The sequence below is a fragment of the Anopheles merus genome, chromosome 2R (assembly GCF_017562075.2).
Source record: "Anopheles merus strain MAF chromosome 2R, AmerM5.1, whole genome shotgun sequence".
In the NCBI taxonomy this organism is placed as follows: Eukaryota; Metazoa; Arthropoda; class Insecta; order Diptera; family Culicidae; genus Anopheles; species Anopheles merus.
In genome coordinates, this window is record NC_054082.1 from 53,186,165 (window position 1) to 53,203,247 (window position 17,083).

Consider the following 17,083-nt stretch of genomic DNA (forward strand, 5'->3'; position numbering starts at 1 on the left):
TTCATGCCAGTGACGCAATGTGTTTTGGTTATTTTTACTTCTGTTGCTTGTACGTTGTCTCAGCCATAGTGTGCTGTTCTAATGACATTTTTTGTTTGCAAACGATTGTGTTTCGTTGTTTGCAGCAGCATCAGCATTTAAACATAGAAAGTACCACATAACGGTGAAAGTACAACACACTTACAAAATAGTTTTTTTTTTGTGTATTCGGGAAATCCGCTGACAAACCACACTTGATGGTGTTTACATTCATATACTACTTCATGAAAAGAGAAAATAGTTACAGCATTCCTTACCATTCCGACTTAGTGTCGTTCTTTTGTGTCCGGGATACAAAATATGTTGAATTCAGAAGCGAAACAACTGCAGCACAGCACAAACAAACGCCTTTGCAAAAAGGTATCTTAAGGCAAGGTGTATGGATTTTCTTCAGAAACTGGCAACACTGCGCCGGGCAAACGTCAGTGTCACCAATCGCAACACAAAACATTGACAGACAGCGCGATAATCGGGCGAAAGAAAACGTGCCGCATGTTGTGGAATTTTGCACCATGGCTTCGGTAGCTACTAAAAAGCGTAAAAGCGGAGTAGATATTAAAATCGGTAAGAAACCATCCGTAAAAAGCATGGCCCTTTCATGCACTCCATCTATCAATTGACTAATGGGTTGAATTCTTGAGTTCAGAAGAAAACTGGGAACCCGATGTCACCGTACCGCCCAGGGAGCCAGACGGCGACGACAACGACGATGAGCCGGATAACGGTGCAGAAGGCTCTACCCAAACGAAGGAAGTTGTAGCAGCACTGTGCAAGCAACGGCTCATACCGAGCGATCTGGAACTGCAACTGCAACAGTACTTCAAAGAGCGTCCGCGCATTAAGCCTCTGCCACTGTCACAATCGTTTGTAGACATCGATCTAACCAATCCGGACGAAGAAACGTGGATCATTCAATGCCCTGCCAGCGTTGACGTCAAAGCCGAACTGATGAACAAGAAACTCAACCTTACGGCTCCGCGTTCCACCATCAAAAACTGTTCCGTTCCGCTCGAGGCACACGTACAGTACAACAGGAACGAGCGGGTAGTGGGCCTGCAGTCTGGGACACGCGTAAAATCCTTCGTACCGGTCGGGTTTGTGCGCATCCATGAAGCGCTGCCTCCGCTGGCCGAACCAGTACTGCAAGACGCGAGTAATGTCAGCGATGTTACTGTACCCTATCCGGAAGAGCTTCGCGAGCGGCATCCTCTGCTCGGCTACGATTTTAAAGAGTATTTAGCATTACCTAAACGCGTCCGGAAGCAGCTCGCGTTAGCTCAGCAGAAGGCCGAACTATTGTACAAAAATACGCCCCTAGTGGTCAGCAACCAATCTCCGCAAACAGCAGACAAAGCTCGAACAGCAGGTACTGGCGAACAAACTGTATCGGTGAAACCAGCGCCAGCTGTCGGAACTCCCTCTAAGTCCAAGAAGCGAAAAGAGCCCCCTCCCGTGGAGGAAAATGCTTTGGAAATAGTACCAGTCAAACAAGAACCACCTTCACCGAAACGGAAGAAGCAACAGAACGACGAAGAGGTGCAAACAGTTAGCGTTAAGCAGGAGGTAACGATGGAAGACGACATTTCCTGGTTGCTCAACATTTAGAGCTTTCAATAAATGGTACCTCAAACTGATGTGGAACTGATAACTGTGGCTTTATTTTCTAAACTTTATCTCCCTCGCATCTCTCTGGCACCTTGCGTTAGATTGTGCGTCAGTTCTGATTTTAACTCCCTGGAATGCTGGTAAAAAAGATAAGGTAAAGTCTTTTGGTGCATTTAGCGAGAAGAGATATTGAACTTCCTTTCATCTACTCGCACCACCACCTCCCACGCGCCTACACTCGATTAATATGTATAGTTTGATTCTGTGCTGTGACCATCGCATAATTAGCCTCACGACGTTTTGCCAAGAAATCCGAAAATGAATCATAGGAAAAGTCGCTCGAACCGGGGCCGAGCGAATCGGAACACACCGTATGCCGCGAGCCCGAGCAAGCCATACTTGACGGTGTACTTCACCATACGATGCCCAAAGCTGGCCGGTGGAATCGTTATGATCGACTCAATGTTGCTGATCTCAACCTTGCCCCAGTGCTTGGCGATGCCGGCTGCGTGGCCAATACCCACTACTCCCACCACTCGTATCGGCTCGGAATGTCCGTCGACCGGGTTGATCTGCGGCCGCGCGGCCAGCTGCAACGAATGGCACAGGTAGAGATCACGCTCGTGGATGAACACTCGCCCGAAGGCGGGATACTCGCCGGCCATTTCGAGCATTATCTCCTCGAGCAGGTCCTTCCGCTTGCATTGCTCCACCTCCTCGATACTAATGTCGTCATCGATGAACAGCAGCTTCGGAAGTAACTTGATCGTTTGCCACAGGGACAGGCCACGCAGGGCACGGTGCAGCGTCACTTTGATCTCGCGGTCGCCAAGCTGTATGACGCAGTTCGGGATCTGCTGAGCCTCCTTGACCGCGCACCGAAACTCTCCGCCCGGCGCCATGCCTAGCTTCTTGGTGAACTTAGCGTTCATGTTTAACAGCAGAATGTAGAATATGCCATTGACCATACCATTCGTCCGGATGATCTGACGCATTTTGGCCACGTTCATATCTTTCGCTTCCTCCAGCAGCGTTTTCTCGTCGTACTTTAAAATATGCACACGGGACGGGCACAGCTCTAGCATTAATACGTGTGGACGTACGTTTCGCATCACCAGCGAAACGTCCCGCTGCGAGCTTTCGCTAAAATGAGCCGTTCCAACCAAGTACACCTTCGTACCGTCCGGCTTCGTTAGCAGTGTTACTGTCTCTGGAAGATTTCGGTCAAACTCCTCCAGTGTCGCGTACAGTGGAATCGCCGAATCGCTTCCACTTTCTACTGGCAGCTGCGATACGTTAGCCGTTGTGTCGCGAGAATCCTTCTCGCCCTGGGTCGTCGTGGTGGACGTGTCGGACTGCGACATGTTAACACTGACATCGGGAGCTCGGGGCGTACTAGCCGTCAGCACCTCGCCATCCTCCTCCGAGGAGCTCACGAACGATAACGTCACATTGTTGATCGTATCAGACAGCTCACCGGCAGCGCTCAGATCCAGGCTGAGCGTGCTGGCGGTGCTGTTCAGTGCGGTTGTGTCTCCTATCGTGTCGCCCATCTGGTCAAGATTGTTGTTGCGCAAACTGTCCAGTAACTGCAGTGTAGAATCTTTTGCATTTTTCTTCTGTTTGGCTCGAAGTGCCTCATTCCAGTCACCAGTCAGATTCACGTTTTCGATATCTGCGGCCATAGGGGGAAGATTTAGTTTGGAAATTACATAGGAGCACCAGACAAACCATTTACTACCTACCACTATTGCTCAGGTCGGAATTATTTAACTTGTCCGAATCAAGCGTAGAGTTGAACGTCTGATCCAGCGCACTGTTGTATTCCGAGGACGAGCTGATCGGAGAAGACATTGCGCCCCGTAATCACAGATGGCAAACAGGCACAAACTCCACGTTATCACTACCTCAACGAAACGTGATAAACTTTTGCACGAATATCGAGGATGCTGGACGTAACGATGTGAACAAAAAAAAACTCTTCCTGAATGAGCCACGCACTCAAACGCGTTAATGTTATTCACCTGGAATTTTGTTTCTGAACGTCAGCAAAGTGACACCCGATGGTTGCTTGATAACGAAAATGTAAACATGAAACGAGTGGGAGTTGCGTGTTAACGATAGGCGAGGATCGATCGATCGAAGATAAGCCGTTTGTCCTTTAACTGATAACGAACGGACTGACCAGCGTAATGTAGAGTTTTATTTGTAGAAATATTTACAATCTCTCAGGAGCACTTTACTTAAAGCCAACAATTTGTTTTGCATGATGTGCCGCCCGTAGAACATAGTGAGAGTTTTTGACGTACAAAAATCGTTGCTTCTCGCACATTTTCTCTACCCATCCTTTACAGACAAAGGTGGAAGGAGGCAGCCATGGAGAACGGTTGACAACCTTCTTTACCGTGTGAACACAACGGTGAATGAGCCACCAAAGAATTGGAAAATAGTTAGAATAATATTTAATAATAATAGAATATAATAGTTAATAGAATTTAAATATTAAATAAACTAAAACAAATATTACCAGACATCATTGGTATGCGGCTCTCCTATGTAGCAGAAGCCTACCAAGGGATCGAGCAGGAGGCAGAGAACCTCGAATTGCAGATAAATGAGGCAAAGACCAAACTGATGGTGGCAACATCAGCGGGCCTACCAATAAATAATCAGAATCTACGTAGGCGTGACGTACAGATAGGTGAACGCACTTTTGAAGTCGTCCCACAATTCACCTATCTTGTGTCAAAGGTCAGCAACGACAATAGCATGGAAGCTGAGTTGCGCGCAAGAATGCTGGCTGCCAACCGGTCTTTCTACAGCCTGAAGAATCAGTTTTTTATGTTTTTTCGATCGCGGAGGTGGTCGAATAAAAGTCACGCGTTGCTAATAAATTTAATAACGTATATTCAGCTTCTTCTTTGTTACACTTGGTGTTGGTTCTGAGGACGCTTCCTTGCTGATTGCTAGTTCTTCAGTGCGCGCTGGTGTTTGGCGGTCAACGTCCGTGACCGCGCAACCGATGACCCCCGGATCGATCACACGCATACATTGACGGATGACCATTTGCTGTCTTCCGTGAGCTACCGCCGTGAATGAGTTCGGGCCAGGTTAGCTCACAACACAGTTCACTTCAAAGAACCTGTCGCGACGGACGAAGCTGGGACTATATAGTACCTATATAGTTCCGGTACTCACATACGCCTCTGAGACATGGACACTGTCCAAATCTGACGAAACCCTCTTAGCCGCGTTCGAGAGGAAGATGCTCAGAAGGATACTTGGCCCCGTATGTGTGGAAGGACAATGGAAATAGACAATGTGGAAGGAGGAGCCGTTAATAGTTAATTACCGGCTTTATCAGATGCCCTCAGCGCCTCAAGGCCCCCAGTTCCCTGTACATAAAACAGTTTATGTGCAGACAGTACATAAAATGCCACCACCGGATCAGCTGAAGCAATAGCAGAACACGTGTATGAGTAAGTGAGATGACGGAGCGAAGATGCTGATATGGCACATCAATTAAATGAAGGAGCCCGTGGGGTCAATGAGGGAGAGGTGGAGGGAGTAGCGGAGTGTATTTAATATTTTGGTCATGTAATTTTGTCCACCAACACAGTCGTAGCCAGCGCCAGCTTTTTGGCGGCCATCTTGAACTCTCAAAACCCCTCGAAACACTTTAAAAAAAACGCTTGCCAGCGAGAGAAAATCGCACCTTTTTTTTTTCTTTTTTTTATAGAGACTTGAAAATCGCACCGAATTGGAGCGTTCGCGAGCTCACAAACTGCAGTACAGGTAGTCCCATAGATACACAGTACCTCTTAGGCCGAAAATACACGTACCGGTTTAAAACTGTTACATTCAGTCAGAACTATATCAAATATTTAATTATGTGGCCAAAACCTCCTTCTACTTCCAAAATTATTGACATATAAATGATATTTTGGCTGGAAATCACGAGATTCGACTTACGCGGAAATTAGGGATATGCGGTATTTTGCGGCCGTTTTCGGTCCCCATTAACCGTGTATTTCGGGGACCGCCTGTAGTTTGTTGCCCGAATTGGATTGATTTACAATTAGTCGTTCATTACTTTGCCACATTGTCAACGAGCCCAAGGTTGATACAGCTTTTTGAAATGCATTCAAATGTTGTAGCCGTTGCGCGCTTCAATTCCCATTCTAAGTGATTGTACTGGTGGGAAAAAGGATAAAGGGAATGAAAAGCTTTTTTTAAATTTTCAACCCCGAAAAGGACTTCAACAGATGAGGCATTTTTTGCAATCAAAATTTCATACCTCTTGCGACACTGGTACAACACTGGCGATTTTAAGCAAACGCGGAACAGCGCTGGTGAATTTGAACAAATGCGGAAATACCACTTTCTCAATAATATATTTCAAAGCACAACAGAAGTAATTGCATTTTATATGTCTTTTTATCATGTAGGGAAAATGTTTTCTTATGCACCTTTAAACCATTCGACAATCGACAGTTATTCTCACGCGGGTCGTGCAGCAGATCCCACCAGGGAGCCACAGAACCGTTGCTGTGCTTGTTTGCCCTTCGCACATAGCGTTCACTGCCTTCAATGTTACAACTGCACACTTTATATCTCTCTTCCGTTTTCTTTACTGTTCCACGACATAGGAACAGGCAGTCATTTGCATGCCCTTCTGCCTAATGCGATACGCACTTTCTAATACTTATACTCTTTTTCTTTCTATCTGGCCACGCATTCGATCCATCTTCAATTAACACAAAACAGCCTCCTCGACCTACTAGTCATCCTGTTACAAGCTGTTAGTATTTTATCATTTTTACAAGAAAAATCTTTTTTAAGGATTGGTACTTTGATTTACTAAATTACTTGCTCAACGCAATAAACTTCTCTGTTATTCGGCATGTTATTTACTACACATCACCACCTTCACTCTACACGAAAAATGTGTGGCCATCGCAAAAGTGTTGTGTATAATAAATTGATAATTAATTGATAGTAAAACAATATAGAAGTGAAAGTAGAACATATAGCCACTGCTTCGGTAAAAATTCATAACGAGCATTGTCTATGTCGTATAAATTGTATAAATTGAATGAACTGTAGATGGAAAGGTTTCTTACTTGCGGGACGATGTTTCGATGAACCACATGGCGAAGGAAAACAAACTAAAGAAGATAAAGGATGATACTGTTAGGTTACATAATTCGAAACAAATTACGAAGCATAAATATAACGTACATAGCACATCGAAGCATATTTCATTCCATTCCCCATCTACCAGGCATACGGCAGCATCCACCTTATTATGCGCTTCCCCTACATTCTATTCTTTTATCATTTCGTTTTGCTACTCAGTCTTTATTCGGCATGGTAGTTCTAAATTCTGAAAATAAAAGGGTGAGTAGTAAAGAATGAATGAGTAACCTAAATTATGATCTTTAATTTAAGGTCGGGGCTCAAATTCAACCATAAAAAAGGGAAAGAAAGGGAAAAGAAAAAAAAGAATATTTTAATGCCGCGCAAACTATGAGTTACCTGCCTTTACAATATTATGTTTCTTTTCTTTTTATTGTTAATTGGATGCTACCGTTGTTTCCTTATAGCTTCAATCTTTAAACTAAAAAAAGCATCCATGTGGTTTGTTGTTTCGTGTTCTCCCATTGAGTTTCCATTCCCGAACAAACTGTTGCCTGTTTGGATTGTATGCTATGTTTTAGAGAGGTTTAAAATAAAAGCTTTGGATGTGTAGTTATTTCCTTCCTTTCCTTTGCCATTATCTTATGGAATGGGAAAAGACACCCTAGCATAGAGCGTTGTTTGCCTTTCTGTTGCCTTCGTACTAATTAGACAGCGATGGATAGTCAATCCCATACTTTTAGCCATCGCTGCAATTGTTCATTTGTTTGGTGTTTCAACACATTATACGTTAATTTTAACCGAATTTTAAAATGAATGCTCTTCACACCACCCTCACAATGCTCCTCTAATCGCTGATCGTCCATCATGCATGGCTAAAATTTGGGTTGGGTGTTTCTCCTCGGTTGGAAACTCAGAAGGAAGAAGCTCTAACTGCATGTTTAATAACGCATGCATGCGTAGCAATCTTTGAGCGCGCTATTATCAACCGTTCGAAAGGTATCATTCTACCATTTTGACAATACGCGGTGTCTCACTCACTAGTTTTTGAGTTATTCTTTCCATATACACATTCTTCCCTCCTTAAAGAAGTTCGGTCATATGTAGCTCAGCTCTTGAGACTATTTCTTTCATCATACCATACCGCAGATCGGCCATAAGATAGTCTGCTACTACTGTGCAAAGGTATGTAAATGTGTGTATTTCGAGACATTAACCGAACTGTTTGTTTACGTACTTTCACTTTACGTTCATATTCGTCACTAGTTGTAATATTATTTTTTTGTTTTATATTTTGTTGCAGCTTTGTCTCCGTTCCGATCATGCACTTGTGCATGAGTACGCCAGTACGGTGTTTATCTCCATCGCTTCATTGCCCTTTTCCGTGGCTTCTAGCCCTAGCCTGCATGCTACACGCATCTACTAGAAACTGTAGATGGATCTGTATGGGGGGGGGGGAGGCGAGTGGATCTGCGGACCCTTTCCGTGTGTCCGGTGGGTGGTCCATGTTAATTCATTCCCTCTGTCCAGTCCTTCGTAATGCTTCTATTAACTGATTTATTTACTTCTATGTCGTCCATCTTATTTAGATCATTTCATTATCAACTAAAATTAAGAGCATCCTCCTCCTGCTCTACCATCGTCACTAAACTGCTTTCTTTCTTCCCTTCCAAAGACCCCATTATTTTCTTTTAGCGTCATTTTTGTGTTTTTTTTCATTCTAACTAATTCTTACTTTTCTGCTGTGGCTTCTATTTGCTTTGCTTCCTAACGCTTACGTGTATGATCCCTTCCATTTCGTTTGTTGTGTATGTTGCTAGATGTCGCTAGTTTGTAGCTGTCAGTATCCTCTTAGTCTTTTCCGGTTTTAAAAACTAAACCTACTCAAAAGATAGATTTTACACACGAACCAATTGAAACAAAATGGTACGTCCTTATCTGTCACCAGCGCCACACACTAGCCAGTGAGTGTGTTTAGCTTCTGTTTGTACAACACAACGATTCTTGCAAAACATGCAGAGCCATATCTGACAAAATCTGACAATCTGATCTCTTTGAAATTTTCAATCACATGCCAAGGAATTACAAACATTCCAAAGCTGAGTTTGCTTCCCTGTTAACAGCATTCATTGCCATCGTCATATTCATTTCTGTGTTTAGCTTATTAATTGAGCAGTGCTTCCATCGTGTAAGGATGTGGCGGTTGTTGTTGAGATTGGTTCTGTTGTCGTTGTAAAAGATGACTATGTTGATGATAGTTGCTGTGGTGTGATATCGGTGGCGCCAGTTGCGAAGAATGCTGTTGATGATGCTGTTGATATTGCTGATGCTGAAGCAGCAGTTGCTGTTGCTGCTGTTGATGTAATTGATGTTGCTGTAGTTGGGAACTATTGTAGTGGCGCAAATTTGGCTCATGTAGATGCTGTGGCTGTTGCTGCTGCATTCCTTGCTGAGTGGTCTGGGGATGTGGTAGGTGAAGGTGGGAATGATACTGCTGATGCGAGTGCCGTTGTGAATTGGACTGTTGCTGACGGTGGTGCTGTTGCTGTAGCTGTGGCTGTTGTTGCTGTTGCTGTTGCTGTTGGTGATGATGCTGATGAAGATGGTGGTGATGCTGTTGCTGGGAAAAGTGCATGTTCTTCGGCGGTTCGGGTCAGTCTAAGATTACAACCTGCAGATCATTTTTATTGCTGTCGGTAGCGACCACACTAGCACCACTACCTCCACCTCCGCTACTGCTGCTATTACCACTATTGTTGTTACTACTGCTACTGTTCGTTAGACCAGTCGCGCCGGAAGACACTAGCGACGTTCCGGTGGATCCTCCAGACAGTGAAGGTACGCCTCCCACTGACGATATAACAGTGCCTCCCGTTGCTCCCAGCGTTCCGCTGAGAGCAAGAGTCGAGGCCGCTGACAGTGGATGAACTCCTGCCAGGGCTGCTGCCGCCGCTAGGTTGAGATTTAGATTCGCTGAGGTGGGATGTTGTACAGCACTCGCCGCAGCTAGTTGTGCCGCGTGACCCAGCTGGGCTGTGAGCTGCGCCGGCAGACTAGGTGTCACAGACGCCACTGGCAAGAGGGCTGCCACGATCGTCGAGTACTTGGGATGCAAATTTCGCCAAGGTTTTCGTGCTGCACGACGCAACTCTACTATTGGAATTTCCCGCCGTAGTTTACTGTCGAAAATGAATTAAATATATAGATAATCAAACATGTCCAATCGGATTGTGCTTAGAAAGATATAAGGGGTTATGTTCTACGAAAAAAAAACAATACATACCGCCCAGCTTTGGTGGAACGGTAGAACACATCATCCGGAGCATCGTTCCAGCTGATCACCTGTTTTCGTCCCGAACCAGTTCGAGCCATCTGGGCAATTTTTGGTTTTCCATTCATCTGTAAGGGATTATGATCATAAAACAAGTTTAAATGCTGTTCTCATTTCACTCTCACGAGTTTGTTTGGTTTTTCGACTTACATGATGTCGAGGAAGAGGTTGTCCAGCGGATTGAGCAGCTGCAATCATAGCCGCATATTGTTCGGGAGTTGGCCGATGTGACGGTCTGGGATCTTTGTTAGGCCGCTTAGCCGGCGGTGCCACAGTAGCTAAAATAATAGATTATTTTACGTTTTAGAGTAAGGTTAATATTTAAAAAAAAAAAAACAACAAAAAAAAACACATTCTTACCATCGATACCATTTGCATCTTCGTACGGACGTCGTTTCAATGACGTCGCCACAGATGAACTCCCTGTTGGGGTCGGCCCGCGCGGTGGACTGCTAGTCGACATAGCGCTTGCATGTAGATTTATCGCTGGCATACCACTATTAGCGATCGTCCCGGTAGCCACACCTGTACTACCCGTGCTTCCGCTTCCAGTCACAGCAGAGCAAGCAGTCCCAACGGAGTTGCTGTTTGTACCACTGACTACAATCGGCGTTACCGCTAGTCCCCCGGACCCGACCAACGGAGCTAATTTACCGCTCAACGCACCACCCACCGTTCCCGGAATTGTTGCTGCGCCACCCAGAATACCCGCCGCCGGCGAGGTGACCGCATTCGGTGGCTTGCCAGCCTCTTCACCCTTATTTGGTATCCGGTCGTACAACAGTGTGCCGTCCGGAGCTTTCGGTGGTTTCGGAAAAGCTACCACATCTGGCTTGGGCATGTTTTCTTTCGGTGTCAATACCAACCATTCGTTAACACTAACGCCCGGGTTTCCAAGTCTGTTTGCAATCTGTGTCACGCTGCCGCGATCCTTCTTGCGGAACGTAAGCAACCGACGGATGTCCGATGCACTTTTCCCAGCTTCGGCGTTAGCAACTGCAAGTGTGATTTACATGTTACACAGTTACCGATGGTACCTGTTTTTTCGGGATGGATTGTATTACTTACACTCTTGCTTCACGCTGGCAATGTTGATCGCGTAAGACGGTTGACGGGCCGCCTTCTTCGAACGTATTATGTGACGACATAACCGCCGTGACAACCGCGTCGTTAGAGTCGTGTGCAAATAGAATGCAGTTCGAGTTTTCATTATAGGCCGAGGTGAACCAGATCGTATCTGTATGCCGTGTGCTTGTGCGTAGTGCCTAGCGAGGTGGGCCTTCAGTTTAAACTCCTTACCACAGTTCACAATCGAACATTTAAAGGAAGGGCTGAAATGATGACGAAGCACAAATGGAACGGGTTCAAATGTCGTTTTTTCTTCTTCTTCTTCTTCTTCTTCGGCACACATACCTGTGCGGTCGATGGTTACTTAAACCGCCCGGGGATGCGGTGGCCACGGTCGCACCTCCAAGCCCTCCAATAGGACCGGAACTAGCCACTATTGTTAGATCGTCGTCAATATCGCTCCCGGTGTTACGCTTCTTCAGCGAAACTGGTGAAGCATTGCTGCTACTGGTGTTGATCGTGGCCACCGGATCGACCTCCCCGTTGTCCGCTAGCCTAGATGCAACCTTAAGGCCTCCGTAACGCTTCCAATAGGTCCAACAGTTCTGACACAGCCGATTGTTGAGGTGCACTGGACCCCAGGAGTACCACTAGTAGTAGGGAAACAAAATGCCGGTTAATGCAGTGGGTTACAACACCCCGCTCATACACATTTTCCTATTTAATTCGTACCTGTGGCGAAGCCATAGTAGCACAAGATTCACATGCCTTGGTACTGCTATAAATCATCATGTCCACGCTGCCCCCATTAGAATTTCCATTCAATATGCCCTTGTTGTTGTTTGTTATCAATGCCGGGCTCGGTTTGGTGTAGTTCGGAATGTAGACCTGCTTCAACTTGGATTCCGCTTCGACCGCCTTCACACGTTTCTGCTGCACGTAGCGATCCGTCGTTTTCCACATGTAGTAGTATTCCACTATGCTTTTTAACGTCTTCCACGGCAGCTGAAATAACAATCAAAGAAAGTAATCGTTACTATTTTTTAACAACCATTTGCAGCATGCCCACACACACGATACACTATTCTTCAGCCAATTGTGACCATTGTCTACCAGATACTGGTCACAAGCTCGCTACTTAACTCACAGATACAGAGACAGGGGGGAGGGGGAATGATAGAAAATCCTCAAAAGGTACTTTACTGCCATTTACTCACAAAGTCGTTTCTGATATCGTTGAAGTCCTTGCCGTACTTATCGAGCGCATCTTCGAACAGGTTCGCCTCAGAGGCGCTCCATTCCTCCATCTCGTCCCGGCAAAGAACAGGCCCACTCGATGGAACCAGCGAACACATTGCAGTCTCTATCGAATAGTTGTGTTTGTGGAGTGTGTCCATAGCATGAAACTGCGGATTATAAAACGTCGAATACGGTAAGCGACTAGGGTGATATTTCGCAAGCTACCAGGAGGATGTTCATCGCTCCCCACTCACCAAGGTAATATCACGGCTTGCAGCTGCAGCGGACATATGCAGGGACGGTTGCTTGACAGAGCTGGTACAGTCGAGCGCCCTCGCAAAGGTGCCTACCGAACGCGAAACTACCAGAAACTGATCGATCTTCTTGTCGGTAAGCGAATGCTGCGGCGTCCAAACAAGCGTCTCCAATTCCTCTAGGTTGCGTTCATCCTTTTCGCCTGGTTTCAGCATTTGCTGCAGATCTGTCTGATAACGAGCACCGACACGAATTTCACCCTTATCCGCTAGCAACGTTTTCTGAGTCGGATCGAATACGAGGCAGTAAAAAAACGTGTCCTGCAAGAGCGAGATAAAGGAAATTAAACAGTAGGTAAACCGCACTAAGTTCAGCCTAACATTGACCAACAACACGTCGGATTTACTCGATCACCAGTTTCATAATGTCGCCGGTTTGGAAATCGATCCTTTACTACTACTCACGTCTTTGTTCAAGTAACTGAGCAATGATTCCTCTTCGTTCAGCAGCGTTACGGAACACCTTCCCCGTATCTGGGTGGCGGGAAGTGTTTCGACTTGGCGCGACAAGAACAGTTCTCGCTGCTTCATCTGATGTCGTTGTTTTGGGTTAAGATGTTCCCCCCGTTCACTACCGCCGCCACCATTGTTGGGACTGTTGTTTCGTTCCTCCTCCAAAGCGACTGTAAATGGAATGTTAAAACAAGGAGCTACAGTTAAGGATTGCACATACAAATATTAAAAATATAATTTAAGTAATATAAACACCGAGAATCATTGCATCAAATAAATGGCATCGGCAGAAACGATTAATAGCTATTCGCGTTAAACCCTCGACTCAATTACTGCCGATATTGTTCGAAAGATTTTTTTTTTAAATTCCTTATATTTATGCATGTGCCTGGCGAAATTCAAATTAATTAACCCTGTACATAACGCGCATTTGCCGGTTTTTAGATGCTAGGACCAACTGATCGAAAGCAAGCAGACTATCCAACTACGGATAGCGTAACAAGCTACGGACATACACAGTAAGAAGGAAAATATATCATCCTCTTCTTGCTTCCTTCCCCAATGTACTCCAAACCCGCGGCGCCTCGGAAAAAATCGTCGCTTGACTCTTTTGCTGCTTGCCATCATCAGCATCGTGCGAAACAACAACCGGAAGGCGACCGTATTAATTAAGCATGCATGCAATCAATTTCATGCATGTTCGCGTCATCGTCGTTTTAGCGTTTGGCCAGTATGGACAGCATCATCGTATACGCATTTTATGCACCGCACCATGCTAAGCCCGTTGCATTGCCACCTACACATGCAATCATGAATCCGGAGCCTAAGCTTCTATGTGCTTTTAGAGTTAGCGAAAACGTAAAATTTTGTCTCTGATATCACAAATTGAGCAAGCAATATGTAAAAGAGCGAGGAAAGTGAACTGATTTAGAGTCACTTTGTGTGTGTTTTTCTTTGTCTTACCGAGGCTTCAAGGCCGAACAATCGGGTTCATATAATGACAATCAAGGAATCAATTACAAACTATCTTATTTTAAGTAAAATTCGAAAATCGTAGTATTTTTGTGACAGTTTTGTTGTTCTTGTTTCCGTTCAAACCCTACAAGCGTTTTTTTCATCCACATTCGCCTTAACATCACTCGAATGTCTGCTGCTCCGTTGCACTACGTGATATCGCGGCCAGTGCGACCGGAAACGTGCGCTGGTCGAATTTGCAACGCCGCATTGTGAAGGATTTTCTATCAAATACAGGTCCAACCATCCCCACCCACCGTCCATATCCACACAAACGTTCGAACGATTTCGATTTTCCCACAGCATTCTATATAAAGCATCACGAGCTGCAGGGTGTTATGGTAAGGACCACACTGCCGCCTTCACTCAACAACCCACTCCTCCTCTCCCCCCTCTCGCCCCACTCACCCATTCATTCCATTTCACTCCCCCATCACGCACATAATGACGCTGTATTTGCGCTTTGTTTACGCACACCATTACGCATGCAAGTCCGTTTGCTGCTGTTTGCCTGATTTCGGATTCCAGCACAACACACAAATCAATGGTGTCCTTTTCTGTTCTTCCGACCTGATCCCCGCCGTAACCGCCGACACCACCATCTGCCATTTCCGTCCCGCGCCAACGATGCTTTGGGTTCCGATATCCCTTCTTGATTGGGTGGAAACTGGTTGGCTTTTCCCTTCTATTTTGCGAGTGCAATTTAAACGCAACCCGGGCGCAATGTGTACGCAAGCAAATAGGCCTCACACTCACGTACACATACAAATACATAAGCAACCAGGGTACGGTACACCGACCGGTGTGGTGTGTGAGCGTGGAAAACCTTTGCCGCAGTTTCTACAAAGCTCGCGCGCCTTGTCTGCCCGGGTTAGAAGAGTGAGCCAAAAACGGTAGGGAAAGGGTGTTGTGCTTCACAGGTCCACTGCCTGTCTCAGAGTAAAGGACTTTGAAGCAGAAATTTAATATACGCGGGTATATTCGTATTCTAGCGCGTCCGTACGTGTGTCTGGGTTTCGGTTTTAGTTTATTTTCTTCTTTTTTTACGTAAGGGAAAGGTTGTTAGCTTGAGAGGTGGACCGGACCAGGACGGTTCGAGGTGGTGGTTGAGGTTAGAATTGATGAGGCTTTTTTTTAGCATGCATCCCATTGCGCCAGTCACACCGAGCAGAACGAGAAGGTGATGGTGGTGGTGGAGTGGTTGAGTGTGAGTGCCCACTTCAGTTTTTGGCGAAATTCGATTTTCGGTTCACCGTCGCACCTCTCCCTTCTAACATCAATTACCTTCCAGCTCCCCATGGGCCGACCGAGCGCTTCATCCTGTCCCATATTGCGGGAAAGCTGCCGAAGCGTGGAAAAGTTTGACAGACTTCCATGGCAACATGACGACCAGAGTATTAGTTATTGGGTTTAGGCCTGCAATGGGGTTGTGCGTTAATCGACCACGATCACTATGGAACCAATTCTGACTGACTTTCTCATCTTTCACGAATATTACACATAATGTGGAAGTTAATGATGTATTTGAATATCCACATACACCTTTGTTACTTACATACATACACACATACACCGTACATACTTTGTTTTGTTTTTTTTTTTTCAACGTAACTTGAATGTCAGTACTTAATATGAACTATGTATATTATTCTAAATAATTCATTAAAATGTAGTTAAATTAAAACGTAGGACACCAAACATTAAATAACCTTCTTTCTTTTTCTGTCTTTCTTTGAACATATACATTTGACACACAAGTGCAGTATTTGTTTAGTATAATCAAAATTAAGTAAATTAAGAATCAACTAAAACAAACAAGTTCAACACAAATATATAATTGCCACCCCCGATGGTAACAACAGGGTTACTAAGGATACCGCACAACCGCACATCAGTGCCTATGGTAAAAAAAAACATAGAACAACATGGAAGCACTTTCATCTTTCATTTCGGGGCGAAAAGTGTCGCTGGTATCGCATATCGACGGCAGAAAACCACCTTTTTCATCCGCCCCTGGAGACGACTTTTTTATCCAAGTAAACGGAGCGTAACTGACGCGGGAAGGATAATGCAGGCCCCGCGCATGGTGAGATATATTTTCCACAGTTGCGTTTGCGTTTTGCAAGTACCCAAAACTCGATGACGGCGGCATTGACGTTGGCGATAGGTATTGCCGAATAAAAGCAAGAAACGGCAAGGGGCAAGGTGCCAAATTTAGGAGTATAGATGGCACGGCGGGGAGATTGAACCAAACTTTCACCAATGAAGGAGAAAGGTACGCGGACGGATGCGAGAGTGTATGAGAGAGAGAGAGAGAGAGAGAGAGAGAGAGAGAGAGAGAGAGAGAGAGAGAGAGAGAGAGAGAGAGAGAGAGAGAGAGAGAGCGAATGAAACTGAGTGCTCAATATTTAATGAAATTTCTCCCACTTTTCTAATTGCGCAGGAGAACAAACCATCTACCCCGATGACGGACTCTTCTGCTATTACCCGATCCAATATAGACGCTGGGCCCCGGGAAAACCACGCTACATCGCAACCTTCCACTATATGGAAGCGTTCCAGGGCGGAAAATGAAAGCAGCAACGTGTAAGAGGAGCGCACCGTGACGGTTTTTGTGTATCGAAAATTTTCGTATAATCTTCTCCCTTCTTCATTTCCACCCTTGTGGTGGTGCCCTTTCTTCACAGAAAAAACGGCATCAAAAACACAACCGATTCCGGCATGCCGGGCACTAGTGTAGTGTTTGGGCAGAGGAAATGTGTGGTTGGAAAAAGGGGAATGTGGTGACGGGAAACCCATTTTCGCGAATGGAGATGAAAAAAGGATCTGAGCCCGGCGCTGCTGCTCTGCAATGTTTGCGGCGGTATCCGGTCGCTCTTTT

General features: G+C 45.5%; 3 protein-coding genes across 10 annotated transcripts in view; 1 reads left to right on the top strand and 2 right to left on the bottom strand.

Annotated features, from left to right (window-relative positions):
- Nucleotides 1-373: 373 nt before the first annotated feature.
- LOC121588853 lies at nt 374-1,687 on the top strand. The gene is made up of 2 exons (XM_041907281.1): nt 374-603; nt 686-1,687. Exons 1-2 carry the CDS (start codon nt 552-554, stop codon nt 1,642-1,644), a joined length of 1,011 nt encoding a protein of 336 aa, XP_041763215.1. The 5' UTR covers nt 374-551; the 3' UTR covers nt 1,645-1,687.
- On the bottom strand, nt 1,676-3,936 carry LOC121588852 (traB domain-containing protein-like). Its single transcript, XM_041907280.1, has 3 exons — nt 3,669-3,936; nt 3,390-3,593; nt 1,676-3,319 (listed from the first exon to the last, which is right to left on the bottom strand). The coding sequence occupies exons 2-3, from the start codon at nt 3,496-3,498 to the stop codon at nt 1,968-1,970; spliced, it is 1,461 nt and encodes a 486-aa protein (XP_041763214.1). The 5' UTR covers nt 3,499-3,593; nt 3,669-3,936; the 3' UTR covers nt 1,676-1,967.
- A 5,416-nt stretch (nt 3,937-9,352) lies between these two features.
- Nucleotides 9,353-17,083, bottom strand: part of LOC121587778 (metastasis-associated protein MTA1-like) — a 35,973-nt gene continuing 28,242 nt past the window's right edge. For all 8 annotated transcript variants that reach the window (XM_041904904.1, XM_041904901.1, XM_041904902.1 and 5 more), the window contains 10 exons: nt 13,141-13,358; nt 12,676-12,996; nt 12,400-12,588; nt 11,915-12,187; nt 11,528-11,832; nt 11,183-11,445; nt 10,475-11,110; nt 10,265-10,392; nt 10,067-10,182; nt 9,353-9,962 (listed from right to left, as the gene is read on the bottom strand). In XM_041904904.1, coding sequence (XP_041760838.1) covers nt 9,437-9,962; nt 10,067-10,182; nt 10,265-10,392; nt 10,475-11,110; nt 11,183-11,445; nt 11,528-11,832; nt 11,915-12,187; nt 12,400-12,588; nt 12,676-12,996; nt 13,141-13,358 — 2,975 coding nt within the window. In that variant the 3' untranslated portion in view covers nt 9,353-9,436. The remainder of the gene's footprint in view (nt 9,963-10,066; nt 10,183-10,264; nt 10,393-10,474; nt 11,111-11,182; nt 11,446-11,527; nt 11,833-11,914; nt 12,188-12,399; nt 12,589-12,675; nt 12,997-13,140; nt 13,359-17,083) is intronic.

Bases quoted from the DNA above. Each gene is read 5' to 3' on its own strand.
- LOC121588853 (XM_041907281.1), top strand. From the start codon at position 552: ATGGCTTCGGTAGCTACTAAAAAGCGTAAAAGCGGAGTAGATATTAAA. The intron at 604-685 runs GTAAGAAACCAT...TCTTGAGTTCAG, and splicing joins CGGAGTAGATATTAAAATCG to AAGAAAACTGGGAACCCGAT.
- LOC121588852 (XM_041907280.1), bottom strand. From the start codon at position 3,498: ATGTCTTCTCCGATCAGCTCGTCCTCGGAATACAACAGTGCGCTGGAT. The intron at 3,320-3,389 runs GTAGGTAGTAAA...CTATGGCCGCAG, and splicing joins TTCCGACCTGAGCAATAGTG to ATATCGAAAACGTGAATCTG.